This window comes from Euwallacea fornicatus, chromosome 13, assembly GCF_040115645.1.
Source record: "Euwallacea fornicatus isolate EFF26 chromosome 13, ASM4011564v1, whole genome shotgun sequence".
NCBI lineage: Eukaryota > Metazoa > Arthropoda > Insecta > Coleoptera > Curculionidae > Euwallacea > Euwallacea fornicatus.
The window spans coordinates 2,291,978-2,308,268 of NC_089553.1; the positions used below are offsets into that span (position 1 = coordinate 2,291,978).

At 36.7% G+C, this 16,291-nt stretch overlaps 1 protein-coding gene across 2 annotated transcripts; it reads right to left on the reverse strand.

Annotated features, from left to right (window-relative positions):
* Positions 1-396: 396 nt before the first annotated feature.
* LOC136342966 (uncharacterized) lies at positions 397-12,487 on the reverse strand. Of its 2 annotated transcripts, none has more exons than XM_066289279.1 (3): positions 12,138-12,487; positions 11,584-11,929; positions 397-2,162 (listed from the first exon to the last, which is right to left on the reverse strand). In XM_066289279.1, exons 1-3 carry the CDS (start codon positions 12,213-12,215, stop codon positions 2,053-2,055), a joined length of 534 nt encoding a protein of 177 aa, XP_066145376.1. In that variant the 5' UTR covers positions 12,216-12,487; the 3' UTR covers positions 397-2,052. The 2 variants fall into 2 exon arrangements, with proteins under 2 accessions (XP_066145376.1, XP_066145375.1); XM_066289278.1 differs by having other exon boundaries at positions 11,584-11,932.
* Between the last annotated feature and the right edge of the window lie 3,804 nt (positions 12,488-16,291).

Below are 16,291 nucleotides of genomic sequence, written 5' to 3' on the forward strand. Positions count from 1 at the left end.
TTTCAGCTTTTTCTAGGATTCCTTCAGGTTGCTGTCCTGCCAACCTAAAAGCATTCCAAACACCGCCTCAAGCAGAACAATGAGACAGTTGGCCTCCTTCAGGGCACCTCTATTCTCAGTTTGACACACTCTAATGGTCTGTGTCCAACATAAATCGTCTAAATTGCGTCTCAATAATAAGAGAAAAAATAATTTATTGTTGGACACTGCAGTTTCTGGTTGAGGTGACGCACGGTATTTCCCGCGAATCATTATTTCTTCAAGGAAAAATATCTCCAGACAGAGAACCGTTTAAATCAATTCAATGATCAGGCTACTATGATATTCCTGGTCTCGTGGCAATAAATATGCAAATGTCCAAGGACGAAGGTGAAAACACGAAATAAAATAACGAAATTACACTAACAAAAGGAAGCTCTTTATTATTAGCTTCACATATAGGTACTCTAAAAGTGTTATTTTTACAACAAATTTACATTAATTTAGCTTAATCTATTATGTATAATAATTATATCTAGTATTAATTATCTCTTTCGTAATATTTATCGCGTACGAACGAACCCCTTCTGCAGATCCCTCGAAACTTTGCAGTTTTAATAAGTGCTGTTAACTCTTTCTCGACGTCCTCTACCACCCACTATTCTGCAGTAAAGGCGTCCGCTTGAGATCAGCAGAAAAGCTTCTGCATAATATATTAATATATTTTCTCTTATTATTTTGAGATCATCATCTTAATACATCACAGATGTTCCGTTATAGTAATTACTCATGTGTTTTTTTTTTATCTCAAAATGTACTTTTTTTAATTAAATATTGCGCAGCCTCTGCAGGAATTGCAGGGCACTTTCTATATCTACGACCTTAAATTTAAATTGCAGAAACTTGAGATCTGCAACTACGCCAGATAAGTCTGTCTACATACCGTTTATATTGACCAATCAAGAGAGGGCATTTTTTAAATTGTTTATAATTAAACCCAGGCAACACCTACTTATCGAAACCGCAACATGATTACGTTAAAAAATGCCCTCGACGTCTTACCCAAAATCACCCTTATCAAAACGTTTAATCCTAACTAAAGACCCTTTTTAAAGCCGAAAATCGTTTCTCAAAATCAGACAAACGGGCGCTAAGCTGCCTTTAACGCGACATCACATCCCCTGAACTGATGCACCCTTAAGGGCCAGTTTATCGAAGTCCTGATTGCATGGAAAATTTACTGTCTGCGAGCAAGAACTTGTATGGTTTAGTTATAGACTAAGTCCTGGTAAGTTTGCCGACCAGATAAAATCGAACAAGAGGACGAACTCCGATACATTGGCCCTAAAGGGAATATCCGGTGAATGCTTCTTCTTAACTGCAACAATTTTGTGTTTTTTTTTTTTTTTTTGAATTTGTACTCCACTTCTTTGGGTCGAATAAAAAGCAAACAATCAAAAATCAGGTATAAAAAGTATATAAGGTTAGTGTGTTGGGTAGTAATAAAATCCTCTTCCACCAAGAAAATTATTAGTTTCCGGTAATCAAACGTGTTTTGTGCTTTAAAAAAACAGAGGTAAAAGTTGCCAAATCCGACTATTGTCCTAATTAAGTGATGTATCTTTTAGCTAAAGAGACTGTTTGGGTGATTCTACCCATAATGAAATTTTGAGTTACACAAAGGAGGCTAAAGAAGGAAACACTAACAAAATGGACTTTTTTGAGGAGATCACACGAAAAATAAATATTATCAATTATTATAAAGTGTAAAAACCAACAAAAATTATAGTACAGTATCCTACACAATGCGTGAGGAATGGCTGGGCTTCGCACACCCCTGACAGAGAAAAAATCCAACCATTCCCAGACCTAAAATATAAGATTTAATAATTCTTTGAACAAACTTAATATTTTACTCTCTACTTAAAAAATTAATAAAATAAATTTGTTTTTTTTGGAGATCAACAATAATTTGTATCAAGTGGAAGAAGGTAAAATAAGTCAGGGAATCCGAGGCGCTTTATCAAAGCATATACTGACTCCCTCACGGTGATTTTGATGTCGAAATGCTCTTTAACTGACAATGTCCACTCTGGCGATCTTGGGCGGAACTTCCGCGTTCCAGTCTGAGGACGACTGCTTTTTCGAAACGTCGAGCGGTCTCTTCGTGGCCTTCATGAAATCTGTAACGAAAAAAGCGTTTTACAGGCCAAACCGTATAAAAAGATAACTGAAGGTGCCATCAATGAGTGTTCGTCGAACCCAACTAGTGTCATCAACATCGAAAGGAAGATAGGCCGTTGACTTGCTTTGTTTAGAAACGTTGCACTCAATTGGCCGGTAGTAAATGCGTAGTAAAAGACACGAAAAACTTTCCAGGCAGATGTTCCTTATTTACTTCTCGATTCATTTTTTTTTTTTTGTTTCTGTTAATGCACACATGCGCAGCATAGGCATGTCGCAATACTACGCAAATTTGCCTGTGTCCTCGGACAGATGTGCCAGATCAGATTTGGAGACATTAATAACTACATTTGTCGGCACAATAAATAATAACAATTAATGCTTTTTAGGTCACCATCTCACGAAGCAGAGCAACAAGATCGAATGTCGCTATAAGTTGATGTGACGCGATCCCAGTAGGAGTAGCACTTATTATCTGAGTAATGGTCGGGCGTATGACCCAAATTTGTCGAAGTAAGTAAATTATTACGCAGCTAACAAGTAAGGCGTTGAGTGTTATTTCGGTTAATTTAACAAGTGTACACAATATGACCAGTTTTGATTCTACAAACTTTAGAGGAAACTGCTCGGTTCTGCCTTCAAATCTGGCCAAACTCGTCGAATTTAAGTTGTAGGAAGAGCGATGACGGTCTTAAAATATTTATTATACAGGGCGTCTCAAAATTAGAGACAACGGAATATCAGTAATTACTGAGATGCGTTGTTCTGAAATTATTTTCGAACACCCAGTACGATTCTTCTACCTATATAGTCTAAATCGATGAGTGCTAGGATAGGTATCGGGTGTGTCAAATATTACCAAAACTCGGTTAAATCTAATCTGAACGCTTTGATGAGTAACAACTTAGTCACTTTTTAATTTCTAACTCATATCCAGCTTATTCCAATTTGTTGATCCCTTCCTTTGCCTTCAACTTCCACACTGCAACGCATGTGCGAACCTGACTAATCCGTGTCCTTTCCCTAAGTAAATTGGAAGTTTTTGTTGAGATTTGGTTCGGGTCAATTCAAATGTAGTTGAAGAAAGGGCGTTGATAATGTGCGCCGAGACCGAGAAGACCCTAGGACTGAAAGCAATGGAGGCCCTGGTCCTCGTGGACACGTTCAAAATTATGGGGAAAGATATAAAGGAGGAAAGGAAATAGGAGAGGTTAAGTGTGTGTGGATTTGTTATGCCTCGAATGTTTGCAAGACAGTACCAGGGCCGAAGAGAAGAGAGGGAGAGAGAGAATGGGGTTATTCCAAATCTCACACTACCCGTTTGTTACCACCTGCAATGGACACTCAAATTACCGGGTGTCTAAAAATTTTCACTTCTTCCGGCACATTTTTTTTTTTTTTATTTTTTAAGAAAGGGCTATAGCTCAGCAGACGAAATTAAAGTACCTACGGAGAGTGATTTTACGCCCACTCTGTCCAAAAATAAGTGAACTTTTTATTTATTCATTCCATGTGTTGATTTTAACCTACATTTCAAAACCAAATCTCAAATTTTGCTTAATTCCTTCAATTATCTGCTTTAGTTTGTGGTTATTTATGTAAAGTTTCATTCTTTATCTATCTGCAATAATCAGTTGCAACCAATGAAACGGCTGCAAAGCAGATTTGCTTGCAAATTTTCAGTTTACAACTGTATTACTTACTGCACATTCGTTGTACCTACTTCGGCGTGAACGCCCAAAAATGTTAAGTATTTAATTAAAAACTTGAGGTTCCCTTAAGTTTTTAATTAAATACGTTAGAAAAAGTCAAAAAAAGGAGAAGGAGAAATAAACAGATTAAAACGCATTAAGGTCAGTTCGGGCTGATTCGATTTGGGAAGGAATTAACGGAAAATTGTTTATTTCCAAGACAGCCCTTTTCCGTAACGATGATCCAAATCGAATCGATCTCCGATGACAGCCAACTAACCCGGTTAGGGAAAACACGGCTAAATATCAGCCTCCACAAGCTCTTCGAGGTTCTTTGTCTCAAATTAGTTTGGAAATTTCACTTCCCCTCGGGTACATAAGAAATTTGCTTAGTTATTGCATCGCAAATAAAAAAACCTTTAAAATTGTATCAAATTTAGATCTAAAGAAAATAAAGTGTTCAAGGTTCAAAAACATGTTGATATTTAAGTAGAGATAAAACGAAATTAAGAACGAATGTGCCTTTAATATAAGAACATCGAATTGCTCTAAAAGGGTGCGGAGACTGAATATGCAGAGAGGTAAAAAAAAATTGGGGAGAAACTGGTCATGAGTTAAAATTATGGACGTAATTAACGTGTTGTTGATCGAAGAGTTACGGGCAAATTTAACAGGGTTTAAATTAAATTTTGGCACACCCAGTACCCTTGGTAGTACTGCATTACTCATCGGCGTAGTGTACAAATATGGTTAAAAAAAGCGCTTCAATGTCGCCGAAGGAAAACACTTATTAGGGCCAAATTTCAAGCCCTTTGCCGCGAAGCCGAAGCCCCGGTTCGCACGTAGCTAAATCGCCTCAACTCGTCCTATTTTTACCTGAAGGACTCGTGATATCCTATGTTGTGGATATGATTTTTTTTTTAACTTTAACCCATTACAGACCTTTTATCTGCTTAAAAGGCCTGAAGGAATTTTAATAACCATCGAATCGGTGGACAACTCACTTTACTCTGAGGACCACGTCGAGAAATCTGAGAACAACTTTGAAGCAAAAAAAATAAAATAAAATTCTTGAACCAACTGTCAATCAGTTTTCTGCCGCTATAAACCGTAATAAAGCAGTAATAAATTAAGGATCAAACTTCGACGTTTTCAATTTATTTATTAACGACGATAACAAACAAAATAACGTTTTTGCCTACGCATAAGATACCTAACGACGAATATTTCATATTACAGTGAAAAGTGTGAATGGGGGATCTCATGAGCCGGCTGCAGTTTGCGCAGACTCGTCGCCGCCTTATCACATTAAAATTTTTGTAGTCAACGAGGGCAGGGGGTTATCGTCACCTACGATTTTTGTGTGCGTTACCAACTAAAGTGTTTGTGGTAAATCTTTCTTCACAATACCTTCACTAATTTGAAATTAACAGTAGATTCGAAGAACGTTTGTGCCAGTGCAGAACACGCCTCGACGAGTAAACAAATAAGAGATCCTTGACTTGTTCGTCACTTATCGTCGACCTTATCATTTGCCACTTTAAGAATAATATCGCACGGTTTTACTATACATTACGCTTCCGATAACGAACCAATGCAAAATCACAGGCACACCGCGTGATGTCGTCAACCACCAAGATGGTGGATAATGTTTTGCATTTTCCAATAATATATTTATATATATATATATCTTTTTGATTCAATTAGGGTCGTCGAACTTGTTATTTAGGTTTCTGGGTGGCTCACTTGTGTGTTCGAATTATTTTATTAGATCCTCCGTCGGTTTCACTATCGAGTTATTTTCGGACTGGCGAGGTTCCCGCCAAAACCCCCAACGAAACGTGACCTCGACAAATCTGGTCGAAACAGCTTCTGTTTAATTATTATGGCAGGCACGAGCAAGTTTGCCATTATTGGGGCTATTCTCCGGCATTATACCGGTGCTACATATAAAGTGGTTTTATGAAATCGCAGAGAACCGACTCTAGACGAGACGAAAAAAAGGTGGTACCACACGCCAACCGGCACATGTGCATGGGGCATGCGGCCAAACGGCCCGATGGTTTATTTTTACGTCAGATTCGTTGTGGGGAGAGATTTATTTTTAAATTGCAACGTGGGTGTATGGAGGCTCCTCTGGTAGGTGACGGCCGCAGGGACCAGTCTGATGCTAAGTCAAAGGGTTATCAAGTACGGAGTAGGTGTACAAGAGTACCCGTCCTTGGAATGGCACCCGCGCCTCGTGTAAGACCGGTTTCCATGGTGGTAGCGCATCCAATGCATCGCTAATTGAAATGGGGAATATGTGATAGTGATTTTCTTGGTAGTACTCCTGCGTTATCGGCACACATGCGCCATTTGTTTTGGGCGTCTTATGGGTCAAACTACGACTTTGAAAGCCTGTAGAAAAGCGTGTACAGGGTGTCCACGCGAAAAGTCCCACCCTCCTCTGACTTTTTAATATGTTGAAACAGGAAAAAATTCTTAACAAAAAGCGCCTGAAAGCCCATACAGTTTTCCAAGATTGTCAGCAGTTTTATACAAAATATTTAATAAACGTGTGTCAACCCAGTGTTGAATTTTTTGAACAATTAAGTATTACTTATTTACACATTTTAGTTCTGCGCTTAATTACTTATTCAACGATATATGTATACAGGTCGTACCTCAAATCTTATAATTATATATTTATAATTATAATGAAAAGAACAGTGTCGAATATAGTAAGTTATGTCAATGGAAGTAATATGGGAACAAAATGCCTACAAAATTTGGAAAGAATATCGATTATGTGTTGAACATGGTGGAAAAAACTTTGAAAAATATCTGTAAAATAATAACATAAACAAAGGAATAAGCTCATTCTGCTTTACTGCCATTGTATTCAATTTCATTTCATTTTAATTTTAATTATTAATATTAGTTATACTTTTGTTGGACTGAAAAGTAAATATTGGGTTTAGAAAACAGGAATTAAAAAAAAAAAACTTTTTTTAGCATTTTTCTTCTTCGCTATATACCATTTTCTATAGAAATTAATGGTTATGAACGCAATATATTATTAAATTTAATTTTGGGACGATCAACCATATTGTTTTTAAAGCTAAACAAGATATATTTGTAGAACGTCGCCATTGAACTACATCTGTTGTAAGGAACTAAATTTTTGTAAATATTTAAAAAATGATCACATTTGAGGTATGCCATATATATCTATATATCGTCGAATTCGTAATAAAACACAGAATTTAAATAATTTTAAAAAGTTATTGTTCAAAAAATTCAATGTGGGATTGGTACACGTTTACTAAATATCCCATATAAAGCTGCTTACTATCTTGAAAAATTACACGAACTTTCGGGTACTTTTTGTTAAAACAATTTTTTCCTTTTATGAAAAAATTAGAGGGGGTAAGACTTTTTGCGCGGACACCCTGTATAATAACAATATGGAATCGCGTGCTGTTTAAGGTATTATTAATTCCTCACATTCACCGTTATTGACAACCCTAAATCGTCTAGCAAACAAGCGATATTAACAATCGAATCGGCAAATTTATCGTAAGATCAAACAGTTTCAACTTTAAGAGTACTTGAGAATTTTTAATAAGATCGCCGGAGGAATGTTGCCTTGAAGGGCATAAAAATGCCTTTTCTAGTCACAATATAATTACGGTCGTAATAAATTACACGAGCTTCAAATCTACGCCACAGAACGGGCCGCCGTTAACTCTCAGAAGTCGCGTGAGAGTCCGATTCCCCGTTGATATTGCCTTTGTCTGACAAAGAATCGGACGTGAGCCTTCATAATTAAAGCTGTTGGGCCTACAAGATTCGAGATAAAAAAATCCGGATCGTTGTTGTTCGTCCGTTTAAAGTGCATAAATTAATCTGGAAATGCTTAAAATGACATATGCGTGCTCTAAATTCTTAATCAGAGCAATAAAATTCAGTGCACCTCGAGATCTCGTTAAATACTACAAAAAAAAAACTACGTCGTTATTTAAGACATCAACAAAGGGACTATTATTATGCTCTTTTCACCGGACCTTACACTTCACAATGAAGGGTTACGCAACATATTCACCTCAATGGATTATTTGATCTAATGACAGGAATCATTGATAAACCGATGGCAACGTTGCCACCATCTTTTGTTATTCTGCCTTGGAGTCAATGACGTCATAAATATGGATCCCGCGGTTGAGAGAAGAACGAGACAAACTACCGTGCGAGAGAGAACGAACTTGACCACCTCACCGACATTTTTTTCTAGGCAATTGGTTCAAAGGCGTTAAAAAATTTAGATTTTAATTTTAAACTCGAAAACGAAGCGAGATACTCAAAAATATCGATGGACAGAAAAGTCGAATTCTCAGCTGCTCGATTCGGAATTAGTATTAAACTTGCCAATGTCACGTGAGCACCTGATATTTCTCTATGAACTTTTGGAAAAATTCAAGCGGCGAAAATTGAGTTAAATCGACTTAAACAACTTTTAAAACCTACGAAAAACCCAACTTTTTTTCTAACTTTTAACGTCCAATATTTCGAAAACGGAGTTGTTCTGGACATATTTAAAGGAACTTTTTTTTTCGTACGTTGGCTTATGGAATATCTGACCCTCTTAATATCCTGTATCAATCATCTAGAATGAAAATTTTCCCGAATGAAATCCTTTGGTTACCATTATCAACAAAAAACTTATTTTCACTCTTTTCTCTATGATTAGTGGCCTAATTCTACAGGAACATATGAAGGAGAGAATTAAATTTTTCACATGTTGCTAGGGAACCCAGGCCCAGATTATTAAAAACAATCAGGCCGAATCACGTTTGATACGTCAATGCCTGCAATGCACGCATCACACACGGACACACTCTCTGAGGGCATACTTTGTGGCCAAAATGCGGCGGATATTGATGTGCTGAATCATGAAATCACGAGCTGAGACTTCAAGACTAAACTTTTCTACGCATTTTTGTGGTTTTTAACAATAAAAGAGACTGCGATTTAAATATAATGTGTATTTCTAGGAATCGATCGTTTTCATGCAGGCTGTTATCGTTGAATGACACACCCATGTTTACGACACCAAACACTTTCGCTTTATTATAATGTCTGTTTTGTATAGATGTCTTATTAGTAACTTGACATAAGTATAAACATATACACACGTATTGACTAGATTACACCAGTTTTAAGTGAGTTCAATTTGCTTGTGAGTATTATTTTGAATCTTTGATTTTAACCAATAAAATTAGATAAAAACGTCGAGGTTGTAGTTAGTAAAAGCAAGGCCGGTAGCTCTACATTGAAATCATTGGCTTGTTGGAATGCTAGAAAGCGGGTCACGTAACCGTACCTACTACACCATCGCCCAACTGTGCATTATAGCAAATGCCTACGCATTTTCATCATAATAAGTAACCTTTCCCAGTCTAGGACTCATTTCAAAGTGAAACCAACGTCGTTACAATAAAACAGTAATTACAGACAATAATTGACCCTTGACTTTTTCAACGTTGTAAGGCATTTTATAACGTACGGATTTAGTCTCCCCGACCCCATTGGAAAAGGCTAACGACCTCGAAGTGCAACCAATTCGATTAATAGCTCTAGTCTAGTCGGCCTTCTTGGCTATCATTTGATACATAAAACAGACCACCCTGCTTGTAAAAAACAAACTGCATTAAAAAAAAAAAAATCTTCTGGCTTCAGCACCACACTGGAAGTATCCAATTATGATAGGGGCTTTTTGAGCACCCCTATACAGTGCCGCCAAAATCCTTTTTTTACTGAGTCTGAAGCACCCACTTCAAATGCTCATCATTAAGAGCCATATGAATTATGCCAAACGGCCTCTTTGAAGCCTGAAGTGATTTTGTAATAACTTTCACCGATTTCGTGAGAACAAACGTTTAATAGTCACACTGAACGAATTTGTAATGAGATTTTAGCGATCTTTGAGAGACGATGTACATGCAAAATCGCGGTTGTTAACATATAGAAACTACTGTTATTGACAATGCTAAGGACCTTGTGACCGTGGCGGCCGCTCATAGTTCAAAGACTATTTAGGCCTACAAGAAGGCGCAAGAGGAAGGACAACGCCGGTCATTCACTTTATAAGTAGGACTGAATCTTTACCGGACACAAGCCAGTGAACTCATTTAAACTAGATATTAAAAAAAAAAACTTTATTTATAATGCCCGAGATTTGAAATTTGACATATGGAAACCCTTTACAGCAATAAATCTGCTTTTTTGTCCTATTTAATGAACGTCTCCTTCCACTGTGATCTAACACAAAGCTCCCTCCTGACGTTACTACTGCAATATGGAGTCTAACAGGTATTCAAAAATTAACAGAGCGAAGCACTTTAAAAGGCGAATTCTTGAGAAATACTTAAAAGTAATTGATACCACAACAGTTTACCACTTTGTAAAAAGACATTTCTTTAATTTTGTGTTACTTAACTGCAAGTTGAAGATTAAACAGCAAAAGTGATTTCAAATTTACAAATCCTCCTCGTATGCTATCACCTTTCACTAACTTTTCAAGTGAGTTGCATAGATTAGATAACCATACGTACAGTATTCAACTATTTTTTAATTTAGTTTCTACCATACTTTTGCCACCCTCTCTCTATAGGGCATTTCCAAAAAAAAAAACCGTTAGGATATCACCTTTACTCTCCACCCCACAGATACACACACGTTTGAGTCACATGTTTGCTTAGAAAAGGGCACCCCCGCTTTAACATTTATTTTCATTGGGCCCCATCTACCCTAACATAAAAGAGCCGACGGGCACGCTTATTTTGGCAACACATCTGCCCTTTTCCGGCCGTGTTGAGTCTAGATTCAGGTCGTTAGCCCCTGGATTACGTAGTTTATGGCACAGATGGGTTGGTGAAAATTTTGCATGGATATGAAACGTTGTATAAAAAGTGTGATTACTTTAACACCACAATAAACGATTTAATTTAGCAGAATTCTGACCTGTCCCAAGCAGTTGGCAGCAAGGAGTTAATCGTTCGTTTAAACATCTCTCTATTTTTAGTGACGTGGCCTCAATATTTCATTTCAGCTGGGAGAAATGCAAATATGCCGTAAGTATTCCTGGCAAATGAAAATTTATTACGCTTCATTCGTATAATATACGGCAAAGTTTTACTTTCAGCCTTTAAGATTTTATACATTTCAAATTTTGATAAATTAGATATTATACGGTTTTTACTTCCTAACAATTATTCTGGATAAAAAACTGTACATAATAGGACATTACACACAAAGGTAGCAAAGTATAATATTATACTCTTAACGTCCAGTTTATGTCTCGAAGCGCATATCGCTACAGGATCTAAAAAGTGAGGGACGTAAATATTTCACAATCGTCCTGAATACAGGGTGGCCCAAACAGCCCCTATAGGTTGCGTATCTTGGAAACAGTAAGAGCTAGGAAAGTGGTTAAACGGGAACATTTTAACGGAATTTAATGGTCATTTCAAAACCGTTTTTTGAACTGTTAAAAAAAGCAACTTTTTCGATTAACGATTTTTCTATCGCTTATAATTCTCAAAATAGTCATAGGCAAAGCGAATAAACATACTTTGAGTCGTTCAACACACCCAATAATGGTGTGTTACAGCCAGTAGTGGAAAACAGCCTATTTGTTCAGTGGAATAGTTACAATAAATGCTTAAATACTCTCTACTTCTCTTACCTGTTATTCTGCTTTGATGATTCCTATGCTCCACTTCCATTAGATGATTTTCGTCAGATGAGCATTTGATGGGTCTAGGTCTGATCAAATCAGCCTCAGTCAACTCGCAGTACTGAGTAGAAATATCAACTTCCTGGAGTTCTCTATGCACAGGAAGAATTACTTTTGTGGGAGTTGCCAGCCTCCAATCGTAGACTCCGTCTGGATTCAAGGATCGCCCAGTCTTCAAATTGATATTCCATTTCTCAGCTTTTTCAATTGTGATCTTTTTCAGTTCTTCTGCTAGGAATTTTTGTGTCGCCTTGTGGTCTACAGGACCAAACAGGGCTCTTTTCACTTTCCGGACCTGCTGGGGGAAAAAATAGGCATTTTTGAAGATTGAAAGGAAAAGCTGTAAGATTTTACTGTCAGAAGTACTGGAAAGAGCACAAGAGCTAAGTAATGAGGAAAAACAAGGATGACTTTGAAGTGAAATGGTGCCTAAATAGATTGCTGTTAAGTGTCGGGACTTGAACTCAGAGAGAAACGAATGTATTATAAATAAAATTTCGCACCTCAGGCTTAGTAAACATTCTTAAATCCTGATTCCTGGATGATAATAATTTCGTCGAACCAAACACACTGGGACTCATCTTCGTGATCAGTTTATATTCAATGTAGGCAACCAACAAAACAATACGCCACGCGCCAAGTTACGCTCGCTTTCGACGAACCCGAAAATTCGTCGAATTTCTTGTTGTCAGCACCCGATTTGCACGGAAAAAGGTCCTCCAGGTTCACTACAACACCCGCAACCACTTTCAGTCACAACGAATTATGAAAAAACCAAGTTTTTCCGCAAAAATATCGACTTTACGTCCGAAACGAGCAGACAAACGTCCACCTATACCAACGCTAATGACGCGACTGCATGCATAAACAACATGCGTCACAACGTTTGAAACGACGCTCTGGCGACAGCATTGCCACATGTTTCCACGATAAATACGAAGCACTTGTGGCTTCATCCGCATTGTATGCTTACGAGAAGGAATAATTTTATGTTTCACATATAATATGTTATATTATAATTATTTTAATTTTAGGAGACTTGTAGCAACATTAAATTTGGGTGAAGAAAATTCGCGTTTTTGCTATTGATTAAGAACTATGTACAGTATTTCCATGGCAGTTTGGCGATGTCGTCGACTAGTTGGGTGCTCCCTACCACGAGAGGGAGCGGTCGTGCTTCGAACCTAAATTTGGTGGCAAATTCAAACTTGAAAACCGCGCTTTACAGCGGCAAATTTACTATGAGCGACATTGCTTCTCCCTTGTATCCCATATCTGCATTTACATAGAAACACAGACACAATGCTTTCTTATACAAGTGCTTTGTTGAATCTTTATATGTGTAATTGAGCAAATAAAATTTCAAAAAGGACCATTTTTTACATGTCTCTCGTTCTGATTACCGTGACTTGTAAAGGAGTAAATTTGAGGATGTTTATTAAATACGCGCAATGAGATTTTTATTTAAGCAATAAAAACACATTTAGGTACTCATTTATCACTCGATCAATTATTGTAATTCGTGGTGACCTCTAATAAAATGCAACATTAAAATATCATTTTTACTAATTCGAATTGGGGACATAAATATAAATGACGATTATCATTGGTTATTAGCTCCCAGAATTAAATATGCATTCAGAAGTTTTGGATTATTGTAGGACCACTTCTTAAATGTAAAAATCTGATTATCTAGAGACATTCTACGCATTTTAGGGCCGGAACTAAAAGGAATATAATGACCAACAGAGGCGCCGAAATAATGTTGCACTTTACAAACAAAACCCATTTAAGAGTGTCAAAAGTTGATTTATTTTTATTTAGATGTGTATCGCGTGAAAGGATTTTCTCTCAGACAGTATGTCTGGTCGTTTACCAAGATTTAGAGACTTTCTGTGTTGGGTGGTAGGTATCTGAAATACTGCTGTAGTACATTTCTCATTGGTTCGTTTGTAAGCCACTTAAAATTAGGTCAGGGATGCCATTTGAGGACCTTATAAAACAATGTAGTAAGATCATATAACTTCGTTTAATAGACCTCAAAAGGACATACAGTAACTTCCAGCTCAAATGATGCAGTCCGTATTGGAAAAAACGAATTTGTCCCAATGGCACAATACTTATTTTGAAAAAAAAAACAACATAGTGAAATTAAATTAATATGAGTATACCGAAAACGGACAATTTAATATTTTACTGAGTGTACTGCCTTTAAGTAATAATAAATATTTATTGAATTTTACCTGCGATTTAAATGTCATAGCTTAAGTAATCTGTCAATTTAAATTTACGAAGTCGGCATTGGTTTAGCAATTGTTATCTATTTAGTTTGACATTTCGAAGCATTATTTCAATCAGTTAAACGAAACTCTACCACGGAGAAGCACGGTGGAGGTAGAGTGATGTTGTGAGGGTGTATGGCGTCTACAGGAGTAGGTAACTAGCATTATCTTGAAGATTTTACGAATCGGTACATATATTTAGATATATCAAGACAACATCTTATATCAACTGTCCTCTTAAAACTAGTTCAGCGATGGCATTCGGTGGTCTTATAAAACAACGTGGAAGTCTCGTATAATTTTGTTTAACAAACCTCAAAAAGCCATAGATCTCAATCTCTTTACAAGTTACTCCATTAATCGGATAACATGGAGGCAATAAATTGACCCAAGTGCGCCACAGGTAAAAACCTCGATTATCAGGATCTCGATGTCCAGTGTGCATTACCAGGTTTTCCTTCAGGGTATAAGGCCGAGGTCAGTAGCACCCTTCTTTACATTTATTCGAATTTTTTTGAGCTAAATTTAAGATTCACGTGGCGTCCCCTTCGGCGTTAAAAACGTGTGACGGGATTTTTGAAGGATGCATCCGCTCCGAAACCCTAAAAGGCGGAATGACATCTGACTTAAGTCGCAAGGGTGAGAATTTCCTGCCCTAGCGGAAGTTTGCTACTTTTACACAATTCGTATTCCCGCCATAGGGCTGCTGAAACTTGCGGTACCTTATGGTTTTAGTTTTCGAGAGGCAGGAACAGGGACGTCCTATTTATTCAGAATAATAAACCCTAAATATTTCTCCTGTTAACTTTAACATAAATCAAGGGTCAAATAATCTGGGCAATGCTAACATTCTATGTAAACGTTTTTATGGAAATTAATCTGTGGTTAAAGTTGACGGCACATTAATAATTTGATCTTAAGCCCGCAACAGGCCGAGAGCGATAATCTAATTTGCAAGTAATATGTACATAAGCGTATCACATCTTAGAAGTAACAAAATTCTCACTATGATTTGTGCAGCATTGAGTATATGGCACTGGAATTTTAATATACAGGGTGATTCTCTGGAAATCGGGTCAATCTCCTATGAAAAATCTATTATTAGAAAAAATTTGATAACGTGCTACAATAGAAAATTTAGTGGAGGAAAAGTGACTAAAATGTTTTCGTCGTGTTTGTTTCAAAACGGACGTCGACGTGCTTATTTTATAAGAATCACCCTGTCTATTATTGAATTTTCAGATCCACATTCAAAGTCTATGAATATTTCACATAATGTGCTCTATTACAATTCACAGCTATTTTCGGCCTAATTGTTGCTTCCAGCAATTATAATATTTTGTCAAAATTTCAACTTTTTGCTATGTGTAGCTTCTCAATAATCGACATATAAACTTCTCGGAGGTCCACCCTGAACATCTATTTCATCTGTTCAGTTACTATACAGGATGATAATTTGAAAACATACAATGGCTATATCTGAGAAAACAAAGATATCAAAAAGTCCTCAAACTAATTTCTATATCATAGAGGGGGACCAAAATGATGTATTATCAATCCGTTCTCACTTTTCCCTCAATTCCAGCCACCCCCATTAAAATATGTTAAATAGCAACCCCCTACTTGGCATTCCTTATCTTAAAATTCTCAAAAAATGCTTTTCGATTATACCCTACAGAGCTACATTGTATACCCAAGAAAGCTTTATCTTCATTTTATTCACATCACACACTGCGGGCTTTATAATTTGGCCATTATCACAATTATATTTAACGCAAGCTGTGACAAGAAGAAGTCACATAATAATATTGAGTTACAATCATGCTGTGCATACGAATTTTTGAGTATTTTGCCATGGAGATATATTTAGGAAAATCATTTTTAATACTCCAGAAAGTAAGTGCTCTAATTTTTATTCAAAGCGTTATTCCCATCATTAATAGGTATGTGATTAAATGCAAAATGGCCACGAGGCTCATGAGTTTCTCGACGCGATGGTGAGTGCCAATTGTATGTAAAAGATTTTATATTGTATAGTAAAGCAAAGATTTGCTTTATGATGGTTTTTCTAAGCGACATATCAATAGAAATGAACCAAATTAAGCTATTTATAACGTAACCAAGCCAGTGCCATTGTTTTAACAATACTTTATTAGACCCACACTTGCATTTTGCATGGTGGTGATTTGAAGGATAGAAAGTCAGTTGCAAACTCATTAAAACAATAGACTATTGTACATTTTTAAAGCTTCTTTGTAACAAAATTCTCACACCAAAAGTAGAGATGTTGCATTTGCTGTGTAGTCACACGTCCAGGTATTTTATTTAAATTCGAGCAGCTTCTATTCTACGGCAAAAGCAAAATATTCGTGCTC

Bases quoted from the DNA above. Each gene is read 5' to 3' on its own strand.
- LOC136342966 (XM_066289278.1), bottom strand. From the start codon at position 12,215: ATGAGTCCCAGTGTGTTTGGTTCGACGAAATTATTATCATCCAGGAAT. The intron at 11,933-12,137 runs GTGCGAAATTTT...TTTTTCCCCCAG, and splicing joins GAATGTTTACTAAGCCTGAG to CAGGTCCGGAAAGTGAAAAG. The intron at 2,163-11,583 runs GTAAGAGAAGTA...TTTTCGTTACAG, and splicing joins TCATCAAAGCAGAATAACAG to ATTTCATGAAGGCCACGAAG.